General features: G+C 38.8%; 1 protein-coding gene across 4 annotated transcripts in view; it reads left to right on the forward strand.

Moving 5' to 3' along the window:
- Nucleotides 1–2,534: 2,534 nt before the first annotated feature.
- LOC139717325 (ELKS/Rab6-interacting/CAST family member 1-like) overlaps nt 2,535–26,177 on the forward strand; it is a 128,668-nt gene continuing 105,025 nt past the window's right edge. For all 4 annotated transcript variants that reach the window (XM_071628829.1, XM_071628830.1, XM_071628831.1 and 1 more), the window contains exon 1: nt 2,535–3,373. In XM_071628829.1, the coding sequence (XP_071484930.1) occupies nt 2,720–3,373 (654 nt within the window). In that variant the 5' untranslated portion in view covers nt 2,535–2,719. The remainder of the gene's footprint in view (nt 3,374–26,177) is intronic.

Genomic DNA, 26,177 nt, shown 5'->3' on the forward strand with positions numbered 1-26,177 from the left:
CCTAGAGCACAATCATACAATTATCGTCCGCTTTTCTGTTTTCCCCCTCTTTCACACAGTGACTTATTGTAGCCCGACTTTGGTGGGTTGAGCGTGAGTGTGCATATAATATGTGTGTATGTGTGCGTGTGTGTGTAGTGGGGGGGGGGGGGGGAGGGCAACAATTTCGAGAGTATTTAAGATCGGTAACGCTAACCAGCATTATGGCGTGCTTTCCAATTACTGTCAAGTTGCGCAAATAAATTTAGCGTAAGCATGCTCCCCTGAATGATGATGTATATTGCACTTAAAAGTGTTCTGTAATGGCGTTTGTCTTCTACTCTGATGGAAAATTTGTCCAATGTGTGTGTCATCATACACTCGTATGGTGAAATTTGTGTGTGTGTTTAAAAATGTTTTCCTGCATTTCAAGCAAAAAAGCAAACATAAAAGAAGCAAAACAAAACAAAACAAAACAAAACAAAGCAAAAATCATACTTAAATTCATTGTCATGAATTATACATCAGAAAATAAGATCAAAATTACGCGCGAAAGTTACGTGAGAAATACTCCTGAAGCCGTTAAGGTTATTTTGACAATAACACAATGTGAAACAAGGAGCAGAAATGTAGCTTAAAAGCCCCGAATTATTTTGTTTAAAACATTTGAAGTCAAACTTATGCGAAAGGAAGTGAGCTATACCAGCCATAACTTGCGCGAAGCATGAATTCGGACGATGTCCACGGCAAATGAAATAACTGACATCATTATAATGTATTTTAAAATAATTTCGATATGCAAATATCATCATGATAAGCATAACTGCCTTATTTGTGAATGCTGCCTTGTTCGTGTTCATTAATCTTGTTTTCGAAGTTTGAATTTTCTCTTGAGTTCGACAAATAAAAACTGCCCCATATGAGTTGCATGTGTTTGAAATGAAAGAGAGAAGGAGAGATATGATTTTAACCGCTCCCTCTTAATGGTGTCAAATGGACGCAGGCCATTAAAGGGATAGTATAGTACTGGTTGAAGTGAGGATTCAGCTTTTACTCTTTTTTTTTTTGCGAGATGCTTATAGAAACCACTTTATGAAATATTAAGAAGCATACAATTCCAAGATGAATTAAAAGTTTTTATTTGATGAAAATCGGTTTTGAAATGACTGAGATATCCAAAAACAAAGTAAAACAAATTGATCCTAATAAAAGGTGGGTTCCACCTTTTACTAGGATCACTTTGTTTTGCAGCCATTTCAAAACCAATTTTCCTCTCTAAATTATATGTTTTTTCATATTTCATAAGTGGTTCTCATTATCTAAAAAATCTATCTGGAAAAAAAAATTATCTGGAAACCTGAAACCCCATCTCAGCCGAACTGGGCCATCCCTTTTACCTTAATGGGGGTACCACCGCCTTCCTTTCACTTTCACGCCAAGTAGGCCCTCCCTTTGATCGCGACTCATTTATCATAAAATGTCCAATGATGCAAATATTTGCTTTTCTCAGCTTCTCGGCACACTGTCGTAACGATGCACAGGATAGAGTGACCACACATTCAATATGAGAATGTCGATTGGTTTCATCCTTCTAATGGCTGTAGGCCTACTTTGTTTATCAATCAAACCACGGTCGAGCAGCACTGGGGGGGGGGGGGGGGGGACAAAAAGATATCATGAAGAATTTAAAAAATAGAGAATACAATCAAACATTATGAGTGAATGTCAATATACTGTCATTGTTCTTAGCTGTCATTAATACTATAGTTATACCACATACAAAAACAAGAAACAGCAAATAGAATCCCGAAGAAGTCTGTAACTAGAAAATAAAGGGATGAATAAATGCCAGTATATCTATGGACTACTCGGTCATTTATACCTACTTCATAAACACCATACGCCGCTTATATAATGTATAATCTTCACATATTGTGCAATTTCTTTCACCGGAAATTAACATCGGAGGCTACACTGGAATGTTTTTCAACAACGAAAAAACAAAAACAAAACAACAACAACAAACAAACAATGAATATATGAAACTGTCTAGGTCTACATTACTGTATATCAACGACCACAAGGTAACTAAATTCTTCTGAAAAGAAAATTTTCCATCTCGTTTGGATATGCAAAATCAGGGAGTTACGAACGAATTTGACTGGAGAAAGAGGGGGAGAGATTATACCACGGCCTGTTCGTCTCATTCTCCCACCTTCCTTGGCTTGATCAGACCAAGGTCAAGGAGGTACTAGGCGAGTACCTCCTTGATCAAACATGACCCATCCAGAAGGAACATCGTAGATGTTTTATAGTCGTAAACTGTGTTCGCTGATGGGATGACAATGGAAGATACGATAGGCTATCAGCAACGCACAGATTCACTTGCGCTCCGCATCATCGTTGCCTGGTGGTGGTACAACGGGCAAGTCGCTCACACACCTAATAAATGGATGCTTTTTCTCTTCCGATTGCGTGCGTGTGCTGGAGCAGATGCGCAGATACCATTGCATCCGTCGTTCGGTTGTGTGTGGGGATGAGCTGTGCATCTCATCTTCATCCCCGTAGATCGTAGTAGGTTGAGGGTACTGAAGCGTACTGCTAGTCATCGGCAAAAAGCAATCCCTTTGTTGTCATCCCCCGTAAATCAACACCATCCGAAGGTTAACCGACTATGGTGCTCGGGTCACCGAGGTGGAAACTACTGGACCATTTGAGGGGAAATTTCGAGTGAATCAGAATGTATACAACGCGCCGTTCTCCTCTTACGGACCAAGGTGATTCCAGCTCCGGTGGTAGCTCCACTTCCGCCGCATCTTCCAGCTCGTCCGACCCGCGCTCTCCATCAAAATCATCGAAAATTAGACCCCAGAGACCCGAACTTTCGGGCCATCTTCCGATGGAAACAATTCAGTCATTCAATGCAGCGTACAATGCCGGTCCTGTGTACATAAGCGAAGGGTTGGGAAGTCCAATTCATGGTAGAGGATCGCCGAATTCTAGCTCCAGTGGTAAGTCCAATTCGCCGACGCACAGTAGATCTAGCAGCCTCGGCTCTAGCCACGGCATGACGAATAGCTCCCCGCAAGCTCAGGCGGCGATGCAAGCTGCAGTCATGGCAGGGCAGCAGGCTCACCCAGACGACATGCGACATGCTCTTTCAAACAGGGATCTACACATGGATATACACACGCAGTTGAGGGAATATCAGAGAGAAAATGAAGGCCTTCGCCAGGAATTGGAGGGCAGGGAAGCCAAATTGAATTCTAGCATGAACAGCATCAAGACCTTCTGGAGTCCGGAACTGAAAAAGGAACGTGCTCTTCGGAAGGAGGAGGCGAGCAAAATCCAGTCACTGAAAGAGCAGTGTCGGGTAGCAGTTGAAGAAAACCAGGTGAGGAAGCCATTTTTTTCTTTTGTCATGTAATCTTTACTTACATTTTGGTTAGGTAACTGAGTGAGTGAATTATGTTTATTTGGTGTATTTTTACCGTCTAAAAATCATTTTGTAGGGAAAAAGGAGTGTTGTATCTGATCCAGCGTTAACCCCGGCGCGGGGTGCTGTTTGGGGTCGCTGCTGCGGTTAATCCAGCGTATGCAGTAACACTCACAGTAAAAAAACCTACACCAAGGTTCGACCTCCTGTGCCAAAATTTGACCGCCTGCAAAAGCATAGCAGGTTTCTTCATGCAGCCAGCGGTTGAATCTTGGACGGCATTGTGGTCAAATCATGGGCAGCTTGCTTTACATCATAATTCATCTGTACGACAGGAGGGAAGGATAGCTGCGTAGATCTCAGGGTTGAATCTACAATGCTGCATTGTGGATTTGTGCATGGATGTCGGACAAAAATAACACATACAATTTACCAAGTGTTTCCTATTGCATGACATGTCCTGCATTGCAATGTAGAGATCCATGTAGAATTGAACAAGATGTGTTTGTAGAAGAGAAAGTGATTGTGTGTACACGTGAATAAAAATATTTTGAAAGGAAGGAACTATTTGTATGACGTGAAGTTGCATTTCCTGTTAAAAGCATTTTCTTATATAATATTGAGTACCGGGTACTAGATCCCTTTTGTCTTTTACAATTGACCACTGACTTTTTACTATCTGTGTACAAGGTTTTGTCAGAGACAATGATTATAATTAACAATATGAATGGTATGGTAAACAATGCACACATTGCTGACATACAAGTTACATTGTGCGTGTACACATGACATGCTAATATAAAATTTGGACTTCACTGTGATAAGCAGAAAATTACATGAAAAAGTATGTGACCAGTTTGTCCCTGTATGATGGAATTTATATGTACGGATTGCCGCACTGAATGTATGAGACATTCTGTGACAATATGACTACCATTTCAGAATCGTGAAAGGTTGCATCCTCATGGAAATATTCACAGGGAAGTGTGATGGTTTCACTATCTATTCTTGTACAACTCATATGCGCTCTAATGTACTGTATGTGTTTTGTATAGACATGTACCACACAGCTATAGTGAACAGGAAAAGATCGAGTCCCTTCGTGTGTGAATTTGTCCAGTCATTGTTATTGTAGCTGTATCATTGCAAAGTTGATGGTTGTCATCCATGAGCTGTATTAAAAAACAAGTAATGATGTTTATCCAGTTGACCCTAAGTAAGAGGTCGACTTATTATGCACTTGTTGCTACCAGTGCAGGGAATAATTTTCCTGGTATCGCATTTCAATTTGCTATGCATTTTTACACCACTGCTACACAAACCAACTTTTGTATAGCATTTTTCTTCCATAGAAGTGTACAGAATACCATGTGAAATTTATTGTTCCTGAGCTGAAATTGCTAATCAAATTTGAGTTTGAAAATTATTCCCTGCAGTGGCTGAGTAGAGTTTGTTTAGCAGTGACGACATTACCGTGGAACAAAAACAAAACAAAACCAGTTAGTCATCTTCTTCTTCTTCCTTTCCAGTACAGTCCACTAATGAAGTGTATCATCGTACTTTTGAGTGATGTGCAGTGTGCTGTGCAATTTTTCCATAAAAACTAACTACATGCAAGTAAAAATCATGCACATCCTTCTAACGGAGTTGAATCTTTTGCACCTCGTCTTTAAATTGGTTTGTGGAGATGCAAATGGTTGAACTGGGCAGCAAGTTCCACAGTCGTATGGAATCGGGGAAGAATGATGTCTGGAAAGCCTGTGTTCGGGCAAAAGGCATATTATGAAACTTGTGCCCACACATTGATGTGGCTATTATGCACCAAATTTTGTGGCATTAAGATATACCGGTATGATGAATCATCATACATCAAGATTTATGGTAAGGTCATCTTTGAAAACATTATTAAATGTTTGAATGAAATTTTTCATATTTTAGTCACACAAAGTAAAAACACTTGGCCATATGCGCAGCTATATGATATTTACAGTGCACTCCCGTTATATCGAACATGGTTATAACGAAATTCCAGTTACAACGAAGTAAAAATTCAGGCTGCAACATTATCCCCTCTAAGTTTGTTATTGTTTATTTGTTCGGTTATAATGAAATTTCGATATAATGAAAGAAAACTGCTGGTCGTGAGGACTTCGTTACAAATACAAACGGTGTAAATACTCAATTTTGAGTGATACACACCATTAAAACAAAAACAACAACAACAGTCCTCTGTATACATGTACAATTTGTACTTTAATGATCAGGCAACTGGTGTGTACGAGAAAGACATAGGAAGAGAGTGGAAGATGGGGATGGAGAAAGAAGGTGAAGACAAGGGAACAAAGTGGGTGGAAAGAATCACACTAAATCAAGGTGGGCTCCCATACATTTTTTTTTTCTTTTACGTTCACTTCAAAGCTCTAGAACAATGCTAAATTATGTCATGCCTTGATATCATGTGAATGGTAGTCTCTGTTCATTTATATCGGCTTGTCTGTACAAATGAAGTATTAAAGCCTGCAAGTAATCTTAAACCCAAGAATAAAGAAATCATGACCGTAATGTTGGCATACTGTACCATTTGACAGGATGTCCTATTACCATTTCATTAAATGTCATTTTCGTACATGACTCTATGATGTAACTTGCAAAGTATGTACTCTTTTGTTTTGTATGATGAAAAGTCAGTAATGTCACATTATATTTAAAAAGTCTATACAATGTAGACTTGTCTTGAACCAGACTCAAGATAATGTATTAGTAAACACTATGCTGACTTCACAGATGAAATACAATAGAGCAAAACACCAAAACGTTCATACTGAGAGGGAAAAAGTTTTAGATTGACTCCATTACATTACTGGAGTGTCTACACTCTGTTATTACCTGACATCAGTCTGACCTCAGCCAATGGGAGGTCATATCCCCTGCTCCGAATACCACACATATTCTCACTGTGTTGTCATGGTTCCCAGCGTGTTCCTTGTTATCACAAGACGTGTAGTGGTATGCAGGATATCCAAATGATAATGCGCATGTTCATTTCCTATTGAATGTACGATCTTCCTGGTTGGACAAATGGTACTTGTAACCTAGGCTTTTCTGGATCATTGCCAAATTTTGACCATTGAAATAAGATATTACCAGAAAGAAATTCATATTGTGCAGAATTTGCACACAGGCCGAGAAAAACAAAGACATTTGTGACGTAAATACCTGGAAATAGCTCTCTAGCAGATATAAACAGTGAGTGAGAATATGAAACTGGAATAAGCATGTTATGAAGGATATCTTATCAGTATACAGTGGAAATCACAGCTGTGAAAGCCTTTTCATTGCCATCTTTATGACTGTTAGTCTTAAAGCAGACTTTTTACAGCCTTTTTAAATACAACAGTCAGATGTGAATCCACTGTCACCCTGCTAACCCATTGAGGACAGACTGATTTTGCTACAACACGCATTTCCCATAGACACCTGCCCGAGTATACTCGGGACTCGTCTTCAACGGGTTAAGGTAATTAGTGATTCAATGACAGGAGTTCTGATTGAATAATTAGAGTGATTTGATTACCACTCTATGACCTATTTAAAACAAATGAAATCAAGACACAGACATGAGGATTCTACATTCTTGATGAGCACTACAAACACATTGAGTATTGTGTATTCTAAATATTGAAATATGGGAAGGCAAAAAAGCTTGAAGAACATGAATGAGTAGCTACCTGAAGTGGAGACACTTGTTACAGTACGAGTTAAAATATTATGAAAGATTTTACGTTTGCATTATATTCTGCTCATTTCAGTATTTAGTATTTACACCCAACTTTCAGACTAAAAGGAATGGAGCTAATATTGCAAAAAATGCAAATTTGTAAAATGTCCATCATCAGCTTGCTACTGTATGTGCGCCAACACAATACACAAACTTGTCCATTTGCAAGTTGGCCTAGTGTATGAGCTGAAGTTTTCAGACTTGTCTGACATGTGATAGGTGCAGCACAATTGTGACTTTGGAGGAAGGTAACTTGCCCTGACATTTCTATTGCTGTTTCATAATTAGGGCCTTTCAATATTAGAATAGAAAAATCGCAAAGTTGTCCTGAAAGTTCCCCAGCAATGTTACTATGCTGTACACCAGACTCCACCAGAAATTTCCACAATGGTACCATTTTCATTGCATTCAAAATAACAAGTTATTTCGGGTCACAATCAGGATTGTGATTGAAATTTCAAAATTTTTATAGCATGAACAAAAATAGCATTAGATTTCACAAGATTTGGGTTGTGATCCAAATTGCAATGCTTTGTGCAATTTTTTGCAAATAAATGCAAAGTTCTACAGCGAGAACAGTGACTGCAAAAAATCTGCAAGAAATTTTAAATTCCACAATGCACCACAGGTTACTCCCTGCTATTTTTACCAGCTGTGGCGCACACCATGGTATATTGAATTGGCATTGTGATGTAATGAGCATATCATTCATGTACACAGTGTGCATGCGCAGGTCAGCTCTTTGCAAATAATCATAACCCAAACAGTTTCAAAATTTTTTACAGTGAGAGCACAGAATCAAAAGGACACAACCCTGATTATGACCCAAATTTCCCGAAATTTTTGCAATGACTGAGGCACTACTCTAAAATATTTCATGTGTAACAACAGTAAACTCATTACTGCTAAGCTCATGCTAGCAATAGTAGTTTTAGCATTCTATTTTTTGCAACTTTTATGAAGTCAAATGACAATCTGCAACATACGCCTTAATATCATACTAGCTTAGATAGATGAAAAGTTTATTATGCCTCCGCCACGAAGTGGTGCCGGAGGCATTATGTTTTCAGGTTGTCCGTCCGTCCGTCCGTACGTCTGTACGTACGTCCATCCGCATTCATTTACGCGATACCTTGAGTAATATTGACTGGAATTTTACCAAACTTGGTTCAAGTATAAAGTATGATGGGGCAATTACTTGATTAGTTTTTGAATGAAATCGGACAGAGGTCAAAGGTCAAAGATCAAGGTCAAATCCTAAAATTTAGCTGTTTACGCGATAACTCAAAACTGGATGAAGCAACTATCACCAAACTTGGTCCAAGGGTGACGTATGATGAGGCAATTAATTGAGTAATTTTTTAGAGAAATTGGCAAGAGGTCAAAAGGTCAAGGTAAAATGCTAAAAATTTTGCTATTTCCCCCATATCTATGCAATGCCCGAAGGTATTTTCTTGAAACTTAGTGTAGACATGTACTACTGCGTAAAGATTCTCCAGAGAGAATTTCATGTCATAAGGTCAAAGGTCAAGTGAAGATGTTACAATTTCACTTTTCTCGCAAATGGTTCAGTGTGTCTTCATGGAACTTTCTACATACGCATGCACTGAGTGGCAGGGATTATCTAGGTAATGTAGGGGTCATGGGTCAATAGTCAGGGGGTCAAAGGTCAAGGTCAACTCCTCAAAAATTTCACTATTTCCCTCATAAGATACTAGTGTCAATGCAATGCTTGCAGGATTATTTTTAAAACTTTATGTATTACCTAATGGAGATTCTCTGGGAAATTTCCAGCCAGAATGTCAAAGCTTAAAGGGAAAGGCTAGTAACTGATCAGTGGGAATCAGTGGAAATGCTGGGAGATGATTGTTCCAATCCTTATGGGATTCATTCAAGAGTTCATTGTATATCTATTGTGTGAAAATGATTTGCTTCAGAATGGTCTCATATTAAAGTAATGTGCAGTTTAATGCTTCCAGGTTAGCGTCCCTGGTCAGTGACGGAGCATCAATCTGCACATTACTTGAATTTGAGACCGTTCTGAAGCAAATCATTTTCACACAACAATAGATATACAATGAACTCTTGAATGAATCCCATAAGGATTGGAACAATCATCTCCCAGCATTTCCACTGATTCCCACTGATCAGTTACTAGCCTTCCCCTTTAAGGGTCAAAGGCCAGGCTAAAATGCAAAAAAAAAAAAAAAAAATCTATTTTGTACTGTAATTACACTTTTTCTTCATACCTTGAAAATTACATGTAGGTCTACTCAATGCATAAACTTATAAAAGGGTCAGTTTAAAGTCAAGTAAAAATCCTCGATTCCCCAAATACAGTACCTGCACTCTTAGACAATAGCAAACCTAGTTCAAGGAAAGTGAACATTCTAGACATTTCTGACAAACCTGTCATTTCATTATTTTGCCAGTTATGTGAAACTGTCATCACACATTTTGAAGACATTGTACTATACACCTATTGGGAGAACCATGCATTATGGCGGAGGCATACCAGTCGCCATAACGACATTTCTAGTTTTGACATATGTGTCATTTAAAAAAAAAAAAACCCAAAACAGACCAACACTAAATTACTATTGGGCCTGCCACATTCTGTATATTGCTCCATTGTAAATCCACACACATTTTGGTGCAAGGGATGGCACATTGTACCCTGATGACACCAACCAGGTTCAAAGATCAATTTGGATGTAGTCAATGATTACCTGGTAAACATCTGACAGGAGCTATCTGACTGCACAATGGAATCTGACGTGATGTCCTGTGGTGCCATGGAGTTGGGGTGATGACATGAGAACGCACCTAGGAGCACTTACATACAGTATACAAAGAGAACAACGTGTCCTTGAGACTTAATCAGGAACTCCAGTGTACTTGACAACATTTATTTATAGATCTACAATTGTATTCTGAGGAATATAAATTTACTGAGAGATCGAGGCAGATTTCATTCAAGAAAATTGATCTGGTGTACGCGTATACGGTATAATACATGTAGCTAAAGGCTGCTTTTTTATAGATGTAGGATATTTCATGTTGTTGTTAACACAATTCATTGCAAATAAGTTTTCTGCGATACTTTTCCTTCCATATGCTCAGAGTGTTAGCACAATGTCAACAGTTAAATCCGGTTGTGTAGTATTTTATGGTAAACATAGAATAACAGCTAGGGGAAAATATGTCAATATATCATTCACGGTTTGCCCTTGACAGTCATTTTTCATGGCTAGCCTGATGGAAGAATCACTTGATTACAAAAGAAAAGAAAAAGGAGTAAGATCCAGTTCATTGTAATGACTACTCAAAATGAAAATTCAGACGTGGATTTTAAAATGAAACCTGTTCAGAGTGAAGAGGGGTCTATGATAAACCCAAACAAAGTTTGATGGCCTATAATTACTATATTTCTGTAGTTTAAATGTCACAAGTACTGTAGTTTAAAAAAAAAATCCACAAACAGATTCTCTTGTGATACAAGAGCATACTTTATATGTAATGCAATGTACAATAGTCCTACACAGGACAGGAGAGAGATTGCCAATTATCACTGTAACCGGTAATTTTGCTTTCAGTGGTTGACTTGCAGCACAAGTGAGGGCCTTGAATTGCGATTGTGTGAGCAATGAAGCTGCATGTAGAAATCTCATCAAAGTTTTAAACTACTGAATCCAGTCAGGGGCGGATCCAGGAATTCCCGAAGGGGGGAGGGGGTGCAAAATAAAAGAATAAAGTGGTGCACGCACCCCCTTTCATTTTCTTTTTATTATTTCTCTTATAAAAAAAAAAATAAAGGGGGGGGGGGCACCTGGTGCCCCCATGGATCCGCCACTGCCAGTACTCAAGGTCCATCGTCACAGTGACCACAATATAGCCTTCCTATTTTTGATTATGGAATATGTCATATATTTTGTGTGATTTTTATTTTCCTAAATTTTGGTAGTTGAGTGCTATTTGCAAATAAACATACTCGTGAGCATAATTCTGATTGAAATGTGAATGCAATGTACACACATACATTTCTCTATTTATTAATGTCCTCCACGATTGCGAATTCAAACACTTATGAAATTTTCAGGAAGTCCCGATTTGCGAAAAGTTAAACTCAAAAGTAAAATATAGGACTTTTGAATCTGTATAATACAGCATTGTACTGTCATACAATGTGATTATTTTTGTACTGCGCAGATCTGGGAAAGGAAGCTGCCTGCACTGTCAGCTGGTAGTCTGGTTGATGTTGGATGGACTACATGTTACTTTTTTTCACAAGTACAATTTATGTATCAAGAATCACGCGAATCACAGTTTGGCCACGAATTTATCAACACGCGAACATATTGCCACCTGCTCCTGATCGCATTACAATTTACTTACGGGCATTAGTGCACTTACAATAGCCATGATATCAAATCGTGAAAACAACATCTTGCGAAAATACATGTATCTGTGATCTCCTAAGCTCTTTCGTGAAAATTTCTGTACGAAGAATGACAGCTTTTACAGAAAGTAGAGAGTTTGAGAAAGCAGAGTGAGAATGATCGATGCGAAAATGTCCACTCTGTGCTGTCGACGCCTGTTGATACTGCCTGTGGACTACAGTAGTATGATTTCAAATGGAAACATGTTTTAAATAATGTAATTTGGAATAATTTTTCTTACAATGTACCATTATTTCTACTTGTAAAGAGCTTCACACTCATATTTTCAGAAAACATTATTGGAACATTTCACATTTGAAGTAAATTTTAAGGGTTCTTGATATTTACTCAACTTTCTTCAATTTTGGTAAACCAAAAAGGCATAGACTATCATTGATCCATGGAGAGTGTTCCTTGTTATACATCAATTTGAACTGTCTTTCTACCTAGAACCAACATTCTCATTTACTTGCACTGTTTTATTGGCCTTTAAACACACGTCACTTTGTCACTGAGAGTAGCATCATCCGTGTACAAGCTACGAGCTTGTGTGCTTTTAGGAGCTCCTTGAAAGTTTCACACAGTACTGGTTCAACTGTTCTGAATGTTCCATGAATAATTTCTATGTGATTAGGAAAGGTGACAGTGCAAAGATAATTTGGAGCTAATGATCGATTCGTCGCAAAAGATGAGTTGCACGGGAGAAGCAACACCTTTTTGATCCGTAAGAAACTGTCTATTTTATACTTCACAAGTACAGTATCAGGATGAATATATTGTGTGATGGATTGACACATTATGAGTCTTTAAGACCAGCAAATTCAATGTATTTGTTTATGGTAATAAAAAATAATGATAAAAAAAATGCACTTGCTACCAGTCAGTTGGGATTTTTACATTGATGTACATTTTTGTAAATACCACTTTAACACAAGAATATTTTGGCAACAGTTAGAAGGAATATTAATCTGCTGTTAAATTGGATGAGACGTCAGTTTGATAGGACGAAGTAGAAACTTTGCCATTTGATCATATAAAATACAATTCGTTACACTGACGTAAGAAAATTCAGCTATCAGTTTTGCAAATGAATAATACTTCATATCGTAAATGTGTACTTCAAGCCCCGATATGAATTGATAAAAACAAAATGTACATTGTAGCATAAAAACTTGTCTTCTGTGAATGCATACAAGTAGTCCTGTACATTGCAAATACCAGTACCGGTAGTTTGAGCTTGTTAATAGTATTCAAGTGTGTGCAATATTTACAGTGTGATGTGTAGGCATACAATGGAACATGTGTGTATAGTAATATATTTATCAAACTTTGTGTAGTATTCAGATACTGATCTCTGATCCCTTTTTAATGAACGATCACTGAATCAGGACAGAGCTTTCACTCATGCAGGCTTGGCGATATGATGCGATTAACTCCCCGAAAGCTTTCACCAGCCCTGCCTAATTTGCATTAAAGTAAACAACTTGCTTACACCAAACCGCGTGAGAGGTGTTGCAGGACAATCACTATATCTTGTCTTTAAGAAACCACCAAATGAATCAATCTTCACAGCATATTAAATAGAAAAATATTCTCAAACTTACACAATGCTAGTTAATTTGGGTTTCATTAGAAGTAAACCTATGAAAATAACATGGAAACTTGGCTTAAGTTAAAAAAGAAGATTTTGGTCTTTAAAAAAACCCAGGTATTTTTTTTGCATTATCGTTTGTTGCCCAAGAAATGAAGCTTCAGTGTATGACCCTGTTATCGTATATATTCATACTCTGTTCCAAATATCTTTTACGTAATTTATGTTGCATGGTTATGTAGAGAAACATTTAGATCATTGTCATTCCTAACCCATTAAATCTTTGTGCCATGCACAGGCAAAATCCATAGCATAAAAGTTATGCAGTCCGATATATTGGTTTCCGTGCTGCATGCAACATTTGAAGCACAGGCATGGGTTTCTCTCAAAACCTATCGCTGAACCTGACACAGCTGATCTGCTGAAGCATGTGCACAAGCACGATGAAGCAGCTGACCAACAGGGAACGCATGCTTAGATCGAAGATCTAGTTGTGCATGTCCAGTATTTTCTCATGAATTTGGTTGTCTATTTGTCCTGATTTTAATGTAACTACTATAAATTGTGCAAACACGAAAGTTCTCAGGTAGTGAGTCTAGAGTACATACAGACTAGCAGTACTGTAAAACATGATATATTCGCGGCATGAATTTTTCACGAATTGGAGCCGACGGCCTTTTTAGCGGCATGAAATTTTCGCGAACTGGAACTGGTATTCAATGCATATAGTGTAGAAAAGAACTTTCGCGTGCATTTTAATTTCGCGAATCTTCGCGCTCGCAAAATTCGCGAAATTAAAATGCACGCGAACATTTCTCGTTTTACAGTAAATTATTTGCATACATGCTAGAGCAGACTTGTGTCGGGAAATAATCGTAACCCTTTCCCACGATCGACTCTAACAGAAAAATACAAATATCTTGAAAGATACAGATTGGGATTTTCGCCAAAAATTTATATGGAAGATGAGATATCCATATTAAAGTTTCAAGGGACTTGGTGGTAAAATATGCAGCTACATGTAGGTGAACTTTTAAGAGTATTTGTCCTTCGCTTCGCACAGTGCTGCGGTGACCATTATGAATTCAAAAGCGTAACAATTGTGTCTTATCATGGAGTTAATTGCAATGTATCGCTAAGCCTACATGAGTCATCCTGCTTATCTTCTGCTTATTTGCCTAATTTATTTGTGCCTGATGTAATTCCAGGCACTTTCTATCCTAGTTTATGAGTTTAACAATGTGAAATGTTAGAGAAGTTGTGTAGGACGTACTTGTCGTATATGTATCTAGCATTTATTACAGCATTATGTATGTGAAAGAGAAAAGATGCATTGACAATTCTAATGCTTAAGAGTACATGCAAAACTCATAACAGCATGGTAGGGATGAATTAGCATAATATATACAGGACCCATGGCTGATATGGTACACTGTATGTTGCTATCAACTTGGGTTGAACTCTGCGTGCGGATAAAATCCATTTTGGTGGTGACTGTTCAGTCGTGCAATTCCGTGGAACCCATTCAGCAGTAAGCACCCATGTACAGGTCATCTTTTATTGATGACATAATCCCCATAAAGCCGGCCAATAGACTGTAATGAAGGCACTTTCATTTGGCCTGTTCTCAAGAATTCTGGTTCAGTGCTAATGACCGCTATGACATATACACATTATACTGTACACATGATTACATGCCTTGACAGCTCTACCGAGACTGTTTTTAATGCATAGGCCCCTGTACAAAGCGTACCGGTATTGTATGTGCAAGCATGTGTGTCTGTCTTGTATGGAAAGCAACAAATCAATGAGTGTACATCTGTCAGCAAGTGATGGAAATGTCCTTGATGTCCAGACCAAACTATGCACATTCCGACATTCCTGGATATTGGCAACAATCTTGTACATTATATGTTTATTTTCTGCCTCCTTGGAAACCTTCATGTTTAGTGTGCATCTAGAGTCCATCTGTAGATAATGTAACAGGTGTTTACATTCTGATTGACTCCTTGCCTTCCAGGGTCATGGGTCAACTCTAAAAGTCAGACCTTCAAAGTATAGAGCTGTTCAGAAGGTTTTAAAACACTGTAACTTATGTTAGCCATAGCTGGGCAGCTTCTAAAATAGGAAGAAAAGATGATTCAATTGATTATGCAATGAGTCAGGTACATTGCGATGTCAATTAGTGCATAAATCAACTACTGTAAAACACGATATTTTGGCGGCATGAAATTTTCGTGAATTTGAGCTGACGACCTTCTTCACGGCATGAAATTTTTGTGAGTTGCCTCAAACATTCAGTGCATTATAGTGTAGACAAGAACTTTCGTTTGCATTTTAAATTCACGAATCTTGGCTCTCATGAAATTCACAAAATTAAAATTCACGTCAACATTCCTCGTTTTACAGTAGGCCTATAGCTAGGATTACTGAAGCCTCAAGTTATGGGTGAAATGGACCACATGAGTTAAACAGCACCCAAACTGAACAGTATAGGCCTATCTTAGTGGTATTTTGTGATTAATTTCATGATTAATTTCATGTGAAGATTATTTTGCTCTATAAATGTATTCATATTTAACCCCCAATATCTGTTCAAATCTTGATTGTAATTGAAAAGGGTTTGATCCATATGTGCACCCTTGTATCTCTTCTTTGTTTTAGCGAAAAAAAGACCAAAAGATAAATCTTGCATCCATTCCAAAGAAGTGAAGATTATTAAGAAAAATATTTCTGTACAGGACATTGCCATTAAAATACATGAGAATTAAAAAAAGAAGAAATAAACTTCATGTATATTAGTAGGTATAAATACCTTTTCTCTGTGAAGTGACATGTGGGAATGATTGTATAAGAACTAGAATTTGTCCACTCCTTTTTTTTTTTTTTTTTACTTAATGTTAATTTGCCAGCACTGGAAAATGATATGTAGGCCTACAAAGTAGCCAAGATGAGTGTGTAAAGTGCATACAGTCTATGCATACATGTACATCTACCAATCATCATTGCTTGTGAATTGCTTCTACGAGTGCAGTCTTCTACATATATGAAAGAGAGATGGATTTTTTTTTTTTTTAATCATCCGCAATCATCACACATAATTACAACACTACATGTATAGGAATAGCCTCTGCCATGCCACTGTCAAATTAAGATTTGATTGTTGCCTCGTGGCCATGTGTAACAATACGGGACCGAGTGACTCAGACGCTCGACGACTGCATGTCGTGCTTTGCAGTATAAATAGGGAGAAACCACTGAGCAGATTGTCTCTCCTCCCTGCTTGTACGGTACTACGTACACCACGCAGTGATGCACACACGCGGTGTGTGTAGCGCTGCGGAACGGATGCCCATTACGTCGGTACGATGGATTGCATTCAGCGTGGAACATCATGGTGGCAGACGTGCAATTTCTGATGCGATGCGAGCTGTGTCGATTGTAACTCATCAACAGTCACATCTTCAAAGTGCAAAATTTGTGTGCATATGTGATGTGTACATGTATCAATTGTTTCATAAAGCATGGGCTGCTAATTAAGATGCAATGTATCAATCTTGCCTATTATATTGTGATGCCCCATCTACCGTGAAAATGCCATCATGATTTGTACATTCTTTGAACTGTGCAGGCACTGCTCATGCTGGCTGCGACTTGCATGCTGAAGGTATCTGGAATAACATACATCTCCACCTTCATACTAATATCCCTGTCTGCATAGTGATTTCTTTGAATCCATGGTGTGTTTGAAAGAACTGGAAAATATAAAGCCAGATGTCATACAAATGTACATCAAACAAAGCAACAGAAGACACCTTATTCCTTCTGGGTACTATCAATACAATTACAAATTGTAACAGCAACTGTGACTTACAAATTTCTTTTTGTCAATGTGACATGGCATGGCTTTCATTGAACATGCATCAGAGTTTGCCCGTGATAATTTTTGAAGTTTTTGTCAGTAGCATTATGATCATCAAGAGGTAAATTTAGGAGGATACATCTTGTTGTTTTCCTGTAATCTTGCGAAGGAATATGGTAAACTATTTGAACATGCACACATATGCATGAAAATGCCTGTATGAATAGAATTATTCGTATTACAATTTGTAGCTGTGAGGATATTGCTATAGATGTATCAAATGTATGAGTGTGAGTATTGCAGAGGAGGAATGAGTGATGACATATACTGAATTAAAGTCGACCATCTACTTAAAAGTGGGCTATATATTCAAGTCGCCTGGTATGTGACACATTTATATGGGCTATACAAATTTCAGCACGCTAGCATCTGACAGAAAAATTGTCTCCTCAAACCTGGGGTCCTGCTGAGGGCTGACAGTGGTCATCTATCCTACTCGCATTTGATCTTCTCGGGAGAGCCAGAGACCACATGCTGTTTTGGGGTCAGGGAGAGACTGATACACTGGATTGCACATTGCTCTCGGTATTAAACCCCCGTGTGGAGGAGCCATGTGCATTAGAATTGTACAGGCTGCCAGTGGAGATGTAGTAGCCAATGAATGGACTGGGGCGCAATTGGGAGGATTGTGGGTGTAGGAGGAGAGACTCCCTCCTGTAGAGAGGGGTCACATGCTTGGCCATGTCAGCTCTATTCCTGGATATTGTGAACTCTCATCTTGTGTCTTCATCTTACTTGTCCTTTCTGTTTGTGTGTGTTTGTGTGTGTGTGTGTGTGTGTGTGTGTGTGTTTGTGTGTTTGTGTTTGTGTGTGTATTCCATTGCCATGATAGGATTGATAACCCACCAAGCGGGCTGTCCTCTTAAAATTGAGGGAGGGTTGAAATTTTTAAAGGAACATACACTGTATCAGTGAATGTGGCACACGGAGAGTGCAATTCTCCACCGAGCAGCTCATTTTCACCCATATCGTGATTTCCACCCTGTGTATTATAGTCAGACATTGATATCATATATCTGCATTATTAGATTCCTTGAACATGACATGCATGATGGCGATGCTGAGTTATGTACATGTACAATGTATACACATACCATGCTGAAAATGGCCTTATTTCCTAGTGATAAAGAATTTCTAAAAGAATTTTTCAAAAAATTCAAAAAAGAAAAATTCTTAGATTGAATCATTTGTTCCCTCTGTCATTATCAGCCTTTCCTGGAAAATTGAATCCAAGTCCATGCATAACTTTTTGAGTTAATTTGCAAATAGACATACAACAAACCAATGCGAGCAAAAACATAACCTCCTTTATAGCGGAGGTAAGAAATGATTGTATAAAGAGAACCCAAGTATCCTTGTGATGATATGAATCATGGCATTCTTTTGGCACCTACAATGTAGAATCAGCCCACATGGTCTTGTACCATCGATGTTGCCAATATTCATTGTATACTGCCTTGCTGATTTTGTGCATTAAAGGTCTATGTTTGGTCAGTAATTCCACCTTACATGATGTTTGAAGGGTTTTTTATGCAACATTTTCTTCATGACTCTGGTTAGATGATGCTATGAGCAATTTATTTTTCATGAAAATATTCCAATCTATATAAATGATGATGAATCCTTTGAGCTAGGTCCTGATATCTATTGTAACCATACATTGAAGTACAGAAGACAGTAACATTTCTCATGACATATTTTTTTCTTCTTCTAGATTTCTAGTACCGGGTAGATATTTAGAGCTTTTATGTAACATAAATTATGTTTCAAGATGGTTACCTATTGCTAGCAGAATTACGTGCATATAATGCTCATTCCAGCAGTGATCATCAGCAACCTAATTGTGTATCAAAGAATGATGCAGAGTTTTGTTGTTCTTCTTTTTTTAGCATGCTGTTGATTCACTGATCCTCCCAAGTTTTCCTTGTGGAGTATGTACACCATATTACTTTGCAAGTCATGCATTTCGTACACATGCAAACAATGGCCTTGAAATTTGATATTACCTCCTTGAGAAAGTACATGGCAGCGAATACCAAATCAGCCCATTAATCTAATACATTGCATGCTATAAAGATAAGAGTGCATCAATACAGATTGAGGGTCTGTGCTAGAGGGAACCCTTGAAGGAAGTATAACTTGTTATCAAATAGCCCAGTGATCTGAAGTAGATGTAGACTTAATGTGAGACTTTCAACAATCCGCACACATTTGACTATTTTGTACTACCACCACTTTTCCCCCATGTTGATGCAATGTTATTATACTAAACAACAACTAGTTCTTCTAAGGTTGCTACATACTTCTACCACCACTACTACCACAACCACTACGGCTGTAACTTGTACTATTGTTGCATACCTTGTTGCTACAACTACTATTGGTGTTGTTTGTGCTGATATGGGTACTATTTCTCCCACAGAAATGATTCTTATCTTCAGTGGTACTACTTTTATAGTACGTTAATGTACCACAACTTTAATACACCAAAAATACAGTTGTACATACAATACTAGTGGTACTACTACTTCTACTACTACTCATGCTTCTACCACTTCTATATACCACTAATACTATTTCTATGTGCTATCATCTATCTACTGCATTGTCAAGTTAATGATCTATGCTACCTCTACTGTGAATGTCACAAGGGCAGCTTTATATTTGACAGTCACATGGATGTGTGTGGCATGACCAACTACAGTTTGGACATTGTACATTGTATGTTTCCCTCTTGCCTGAATGGACATATGGGTATTAAAAGGCCCTGTACTTCAGACATTCCAGTGCCCATTCATTGTGTTTACCTTTACTAGAACAGTAAACTTTAGTTGTCCTGGGATAGCGGGCAAGTGGATTTGTAGCTCCCTTGTGCAGCATTTCTCATTGTAATCTCAGATGATTTTATCATACATAGGTACAGAAATAATTTGACTCTTGGGCAGATGAAAAATGACTCCTTTTGTTTCAGCTGGGTCTGAAGTGATGTTCTCTATTAACTTTGCGGAATGTTATAAATTCTTTGGCTTCAGAAAATATTAGAATTGTCACATTTTTTTGTATAAAACATGTATTTTACACTGGTTACATGATATCCATGTGACTAGAACAGTTCTTGTGTTTGTTTTTTCGTGTGTTTTTCTAAGATCGCACATTAAACGGCTATCTGACATTTGAAAGAAGTGTAAATTTAATTTTCTGTACTGTGGGCCATTCTTTTTTTATCTATTATGTTCCATGACCCCCCACTGAAAGGTAAATTTCATCCTTATAATGTCCTCAAAGTGCTCACAATGAGGGTTGGAGTTCAGTATCTTCCTGTGGATTATTTGTAGCAACTATCCAAGCCTCATCTTGTTTACGTAGGCACCTCAAATCATGAAGAATTGATCATACTCATAGTGTGGTCAGCACAAATATGCATCTTGTTGATAGAGGCTGGTAGATGTAACACTTCCTACCCTTACGAAATTGTGTTGGTGTCTACAATGTCTTCTATGACTAAGTACCTAACACTTCCCATTATGACTGTGCTACACATGAAAAATAGGGTTGAATCATCCATGCATCTTTTATACTAGTTCTAGCAGCGATCAGAGAGAATATTATGCTCCAGCGTAGTCAGTGTAAAATTGCAGAGAATGAACACTGCACTGTACATTTAGCAGTCAACTGAGGAAGGTGATTTGCTCAGAACATATTTGGACATCATATTCTAACAACTGTTTTGAGTTTTTTTTTTCTGTTTGTTTGTTTGCTCTATTAAGCTTGATTTTTTTTTTCTGCTGTTCTAGGGATTTCTGTAGAAATGTACTCCCTTTTGTTGTTGCATTTGATTTTACGTCTTTGCTCCGAATCACCCATACAGCTGTCTTCAGAGAGAAAGAGAGAGAGAGGCAGAGAAAAGCAATATTTGTTTTATGCGGAAATGAGTTCTGGCGGGGATGCTGAAGGCCATCTGAGCTATGATGGGAATGATGACCTGTCCCTGTACCAAGCTGAACATTGCCACATGATGTACTCTTAGCCTTGACAGATCTTCCACACTTGTGCCATTTATCCACCTGTCACTAGCCATGGGAGTTAGTCTTCTTCCACACTTAAAGAAATAAAAAAGGAACAAAATTTTCATGGTGAGTGTAATATAGGCCTAATGTATGTGCCCATGCTGCAGATGTGTGTTGACCCTTGCAAGGTGTAATGTATAGTATAAGTACGCCTGTAGGCTGGGTGTCTTTCAGTTATGTTATGTTGTATATGATACGGAAGATAGGAGCAGGGGGCTGCATTCAGAAAGATACCAGACAGATGAGCAGATGTGGACATTGGAGAGATAACTGCAATAGAGAGAGAGAGAGACAGACAGACAGACAAACTGACTGACAGACAAACTGACTGACACTGTGACAGACAGACAGGCAGAGAGGTACAGAAGATGTTCTATATTTCCTTGTTTGTTGTATTGTAAAGCAGTCTTAACCCATTGAGGACGGACTGATTTTGCTACAACACGCATTTCCCATAGACACCTGCCCGAGTATACTCGGGACTCGTCCTTAACGGGTTAACCAAGCCCAAGCAGCTTTAATCATTATAATATGAGTGCCGCACAGCAGTGTTGCTGGATGCTTTCATATTTTGATAGCATTTACGTTAGTATGTTACAGCACATTGGCAACATTAATCAATATATATACAAAAAGAATTAATATCACTATAGCGACATCATGGCATTGAGTAATGGGATAGCTGTGTAGTGAATGCCCCCCCCCCCCCCCATGGTTTTAAGCTTGCGAGGAGGAGGAGGAGGAGAGGAAGAGGAGTAGGAAGAAGAAGAGGAGGAAGAAGAAGAAGAAGAAGAAGAAGAAGAAGAGAAGGAGGAAGAAGTGAGAGCAGGAAGAAGGGGAGGAGGAGGAAGAGGAGGAGGAGGAAGAAGAGGAGGAGGAAGAAGAGGAGGAGGAAGAAGAGAAGGAGGAGGAGGAGGAATAGGAAGGGGAAGAAGGTGGAGGAAGAAGAGGAGGAGGAAGGGAAAGAGGATAAAGAGAGAAGAGGATAAAGAGTAGGAAGAGGAGAACGAGAAGGAAGAGCAGAACGAGGAGGAAGAGGAGGTGGAGGAAGAAGAGGAGGAGCAGGAAGGGAGAGAGGGAAGAAGATGGAGCAGGAGGAGAAAGAGGAGTAGGAAGAAGGGGAAGAGGAGAAAGAGAAGGAAGGGGAGGAGGAGGAAGAGGAGGAGGATGAAGAAGGAGAATGGGGGAAAAGGGAGAAGAGGATGAGGAAAAGGAGGAGTAAGAAGGGGGGAGTGGGAGGAGGGGGGAGGAGGGGGGTGGACAGTAAGGCAGTTAACTTTCTGTGACGGGGCTCCCGAAATGGCAGCCAACCGAGCCATTCACAAGAAGGAGCTCGTCGTACACAAAATGCACGATCATGACAGGTTGCTCCATGCCAGCCATCTGCACCAAATGCCCGAACAACCTGCAGTCATGTGATCGCAAGGCTCGTACCACCACAGTATAAAGGGCAGGGAGAGTATGCATGTGGTGTGCTCCCAAAATAATGTCAGTGAATGCATGTTCCGTAGCTGAAGGTTACACGCTTAAAAGGGGGTAATCAGAGCCTTGCTTTTCTTAGCCTTCTCTTCTCTCTCTCGATCTCAAACTCTCTTTACCTTAACAAAGTATACAAATGATGCTCGAGTCTGAGTGTGTCAGTAGGAATTGTGTGCAAAAGGTAACTATGGAATGCTTAACCCATGAGGCAAAGCCTCGTGGGTTTAGGCAAAATTCCATAGTTATCGCATCCACACAATTCCTTCTGACACATAAAAAGACATGTACACCTGTACATCATTTGCTGAATAGAACGGTGACAGATTTTGCCCAAAATCGCATTTCTGACAATTTACAAGTCTTTCTTTTTGGCTTGCCATAGATGAAACCATGCACCATTTTTTTTTTTTTTTAACTGATGCATAGTACTGATGCATGGCTAGCCATCTCTTGCCAAGTGCAGGAATGCTTTAATACCAAGTGCACTATACCTGGTCTACGCGGGTACGGCAAGCCATCTCTTGCTTAGTGCACGAATGCTTACTAGGTGCGCCAATGCGTTGTTACAGGTTTCCATGATAACATGTTTACCACGTCTATTGGCAGTGATCAAGCGTGCCGCCATTAAAAATTGATACATGACTCTTGACCAATGAGTTTGCAGTACTTTCTGTACCTGTTCTATAACATAGTAAATAACATTGAGAGTATGTGCATCTGCATAGTTTCAATGATGTACTGTAAATGCAGACATTTTTTGCGGTTCATTGATTTCTGTGTGTTTTGCACTACTTCTGGCTAGCGCAAATTCTAAAACCTGTGAAAATATCCTCACAGTTTTCTCTGCACATTGTGAATGGGTTGACAATTGCGCAGCGCAAATTCAACAACCTGCTAATATGTTTTTGAGGCGCTCAGCGCGAAAATTTAATCACGCAAAAATATTGATTTGCATTAACTGTTGTATGTTTTAAAAGGTCATATGATTAGATTGGAAGTGCTACCCTAAGATCGTAAGCTTACTCGTACAAGTTCTCGTGACTGTTATTTAATGAAAAAGAAGAAAGAAAGGAACAAAAAGGTATGCATGTTCAAATAAGTTTGTAAGTTTTCCCTTCAGTATTTTGTCATCCCTCTGCTGTACAGGTCTAATTTTCAAATCCGTTTGCTATGTCCCTGTCATCATTTTTTCTTTCCCCAAAATCCAAGATGTAAGACCATACAATGTATATTTTGCGTGGGTGTATGATGAATGGACGACATACAGTGAAGCTGTTATCATTGCCCTCCAGTGGTTACAATCACAAACTGTTCTTCTGTTACATCTTTTATTGCAGAAGATGTTTAGCGGCTGTATCCTGGCATTGATCAATCTGCATTGGAAATTCTAGATGCGTAGTCCTATGTGATGTGTGTGAATGACCGGTGAACAGGTGATATGTGTGAAAGCGGAATTTCAATGAATTTTTTTTCTTCTTGGGATGAAAAAAAAAAGGAGGATTTTGTGTGGTGTGTTCCCTGACTGGACATGCTATTACAGTCAGTGGAGATTCACATCATGAACAAAAAAAGTGCAAAATTTATGCAAATACTCGCTGGTTGCACGTGTACCGCACCATGCAATATGTGTGAAAACTTCCAGGCCGCAAAAGATATTCCACGTTTACGAGAGAGGCACACGTCAAAAGTGTGGTGGTCGTCGTTCACGGACTTGTTTTAGTGCGTGATAGGATAACCACAGCTGGCATATCATGAGAGCCAGGGTGTATGAAGATGGATGAGAGAGGATCACCGTTAGTGTGCCGTGAGTGCTACCTCTATGCAGGGGAGCGCAGCGCGGGTCATTTGTATTTTGAAGGCACGGGTAGCAGCAGCATCTTAAAGGGAAACACCACTCTCATGTACAAATTGACCTTTTGGTACAGGGAAACTTAATTTGAACTTTGACAAAACGTAAGAAAGTTGTGGAATGGCCAACCTGCAAGTCAATGCGTGATGCTTCTTATCCAGCAATGTCCTGTGTCCAGACACTGACTGGACATGTTGTACCAAGTGGTTGCTGACCAATCAATCATGTTTCATACAACTGGTTGATACAGTGTATCTGGCTTTCCTATGTGCAGTCAGTTATAGTGTGAGGGTACTTGTTCACATACGAAATATACCGACATTAAAATACACAAGGTTAATTAGGAGGTTGCAATTTCCATTTGAGTCGATTGATTAATTTGATTATAGGATCGTCTTAATGTAAAGTCAACAACTTTACATTAGGATGGATGTTTGGTCTGTTTATAAGATTAACTCAATTGTATCCTGGTTCAGGAGCAGTGCAGAGTGTGGAGAGTCTGAGGGACTTTCAAAATCAGATTGCCTTTGAATGGCAAGACAGATAACTTCCTGTTTGCTTCTCTTCTGGGCCCCATTTCATAAAAGATGTTAGGATGACAACTCTTCCTGGAATGACAACTTCCCACAGCAAACAGCCAATCAGGAAGCTGGATTTTTGTCATTACCATGACAATTGTCATTCCAGCAAAGAGTTGTCATCAAATCAACTCTTTATGAAGTGGGGCCCTGATTTGATATTGGACTCATCGTTTGACCCCGTAATCTATGTGAATATTGCATCATTCTACTTATAAATCAACAACAGTAAATGACATCAGGGCTTGCCATTACTGGTGTCCCCAGGGCCACTAAAAATTGATGTCGGGCCACCAAATTTCCAAAACCTCTATCATTTGCTTGCTGATTGGGCAGCTAAAATTCAAAATAATTTGTGTATCCCCTTTATATTTTCAGCCAATACATTTCTTCATCGGGCCACCAAAATTTCAAATTCAAAGACTATAGTGGTCCAAACAGGCCACTAGAGACAGAAGTTAGTGCCAAGCCCCGGACATACTTTCTGTGAATGTGCCTGACCAAGACATTGAGCACTAATAGCATCAAGTATGTGTTTAGTGCTTTTGAAGTGTAAGTTATCCCACAGATGTATTTGAGATATTTGGTTATATGACAGGGCTAAAATTACAAATATGATCAATCCAACCTGGTAGGAGTTTGAATTTGTGTTGTACTTGTAAGGCAACAATTTTCAGCAAGAAATACTGTCACAAAAAGAATATGATGAAGATACTTTACTTTTTCAAAAGTTAGGAGGGGAATTTATTCCAACATGTGATGCAGAGAATAAACTTTGGCTCACAAAATTCACCAAAGTTTTATGCATGAAAAATGTCTGATTTTACAATATGTTCATGTATTCATTTAGTCTTGAAGATCATAGACCGGTTTTGGTACCGTATATATCTATGTACAAAATGGATTGCTGTAGAAGGATATGTTAATCACACAATGCACATAGTGAACAGCCCTGAGTAAAATGAGTTAAAAAGACTGCTAGTGCTTCAAGCTGCACTGCAACATTAGGAAGAACATGAGGTAGCTATTAGTTGTTAAAGTTTCCAGTTTCTTTACAAA

The sequence above is a fragment of the Diadema antillarum genome, unplaced genomic scaffold, assembly GCF_040938485.1.
Source record: "Diadema antillarum isolate AM-2024a unplaced genomic scaffold, OU_Dant_1.0 scf00000074, whole genome shotgun sequence".
In the NCBI taxonomy this organism is placed as follows: domain Eukaryota; kingdom Metazoa; phylum Echinodermata; class Echinoidea; order Diadematoida; family Diadematidae; genus Diadema; species Diadema antillarum.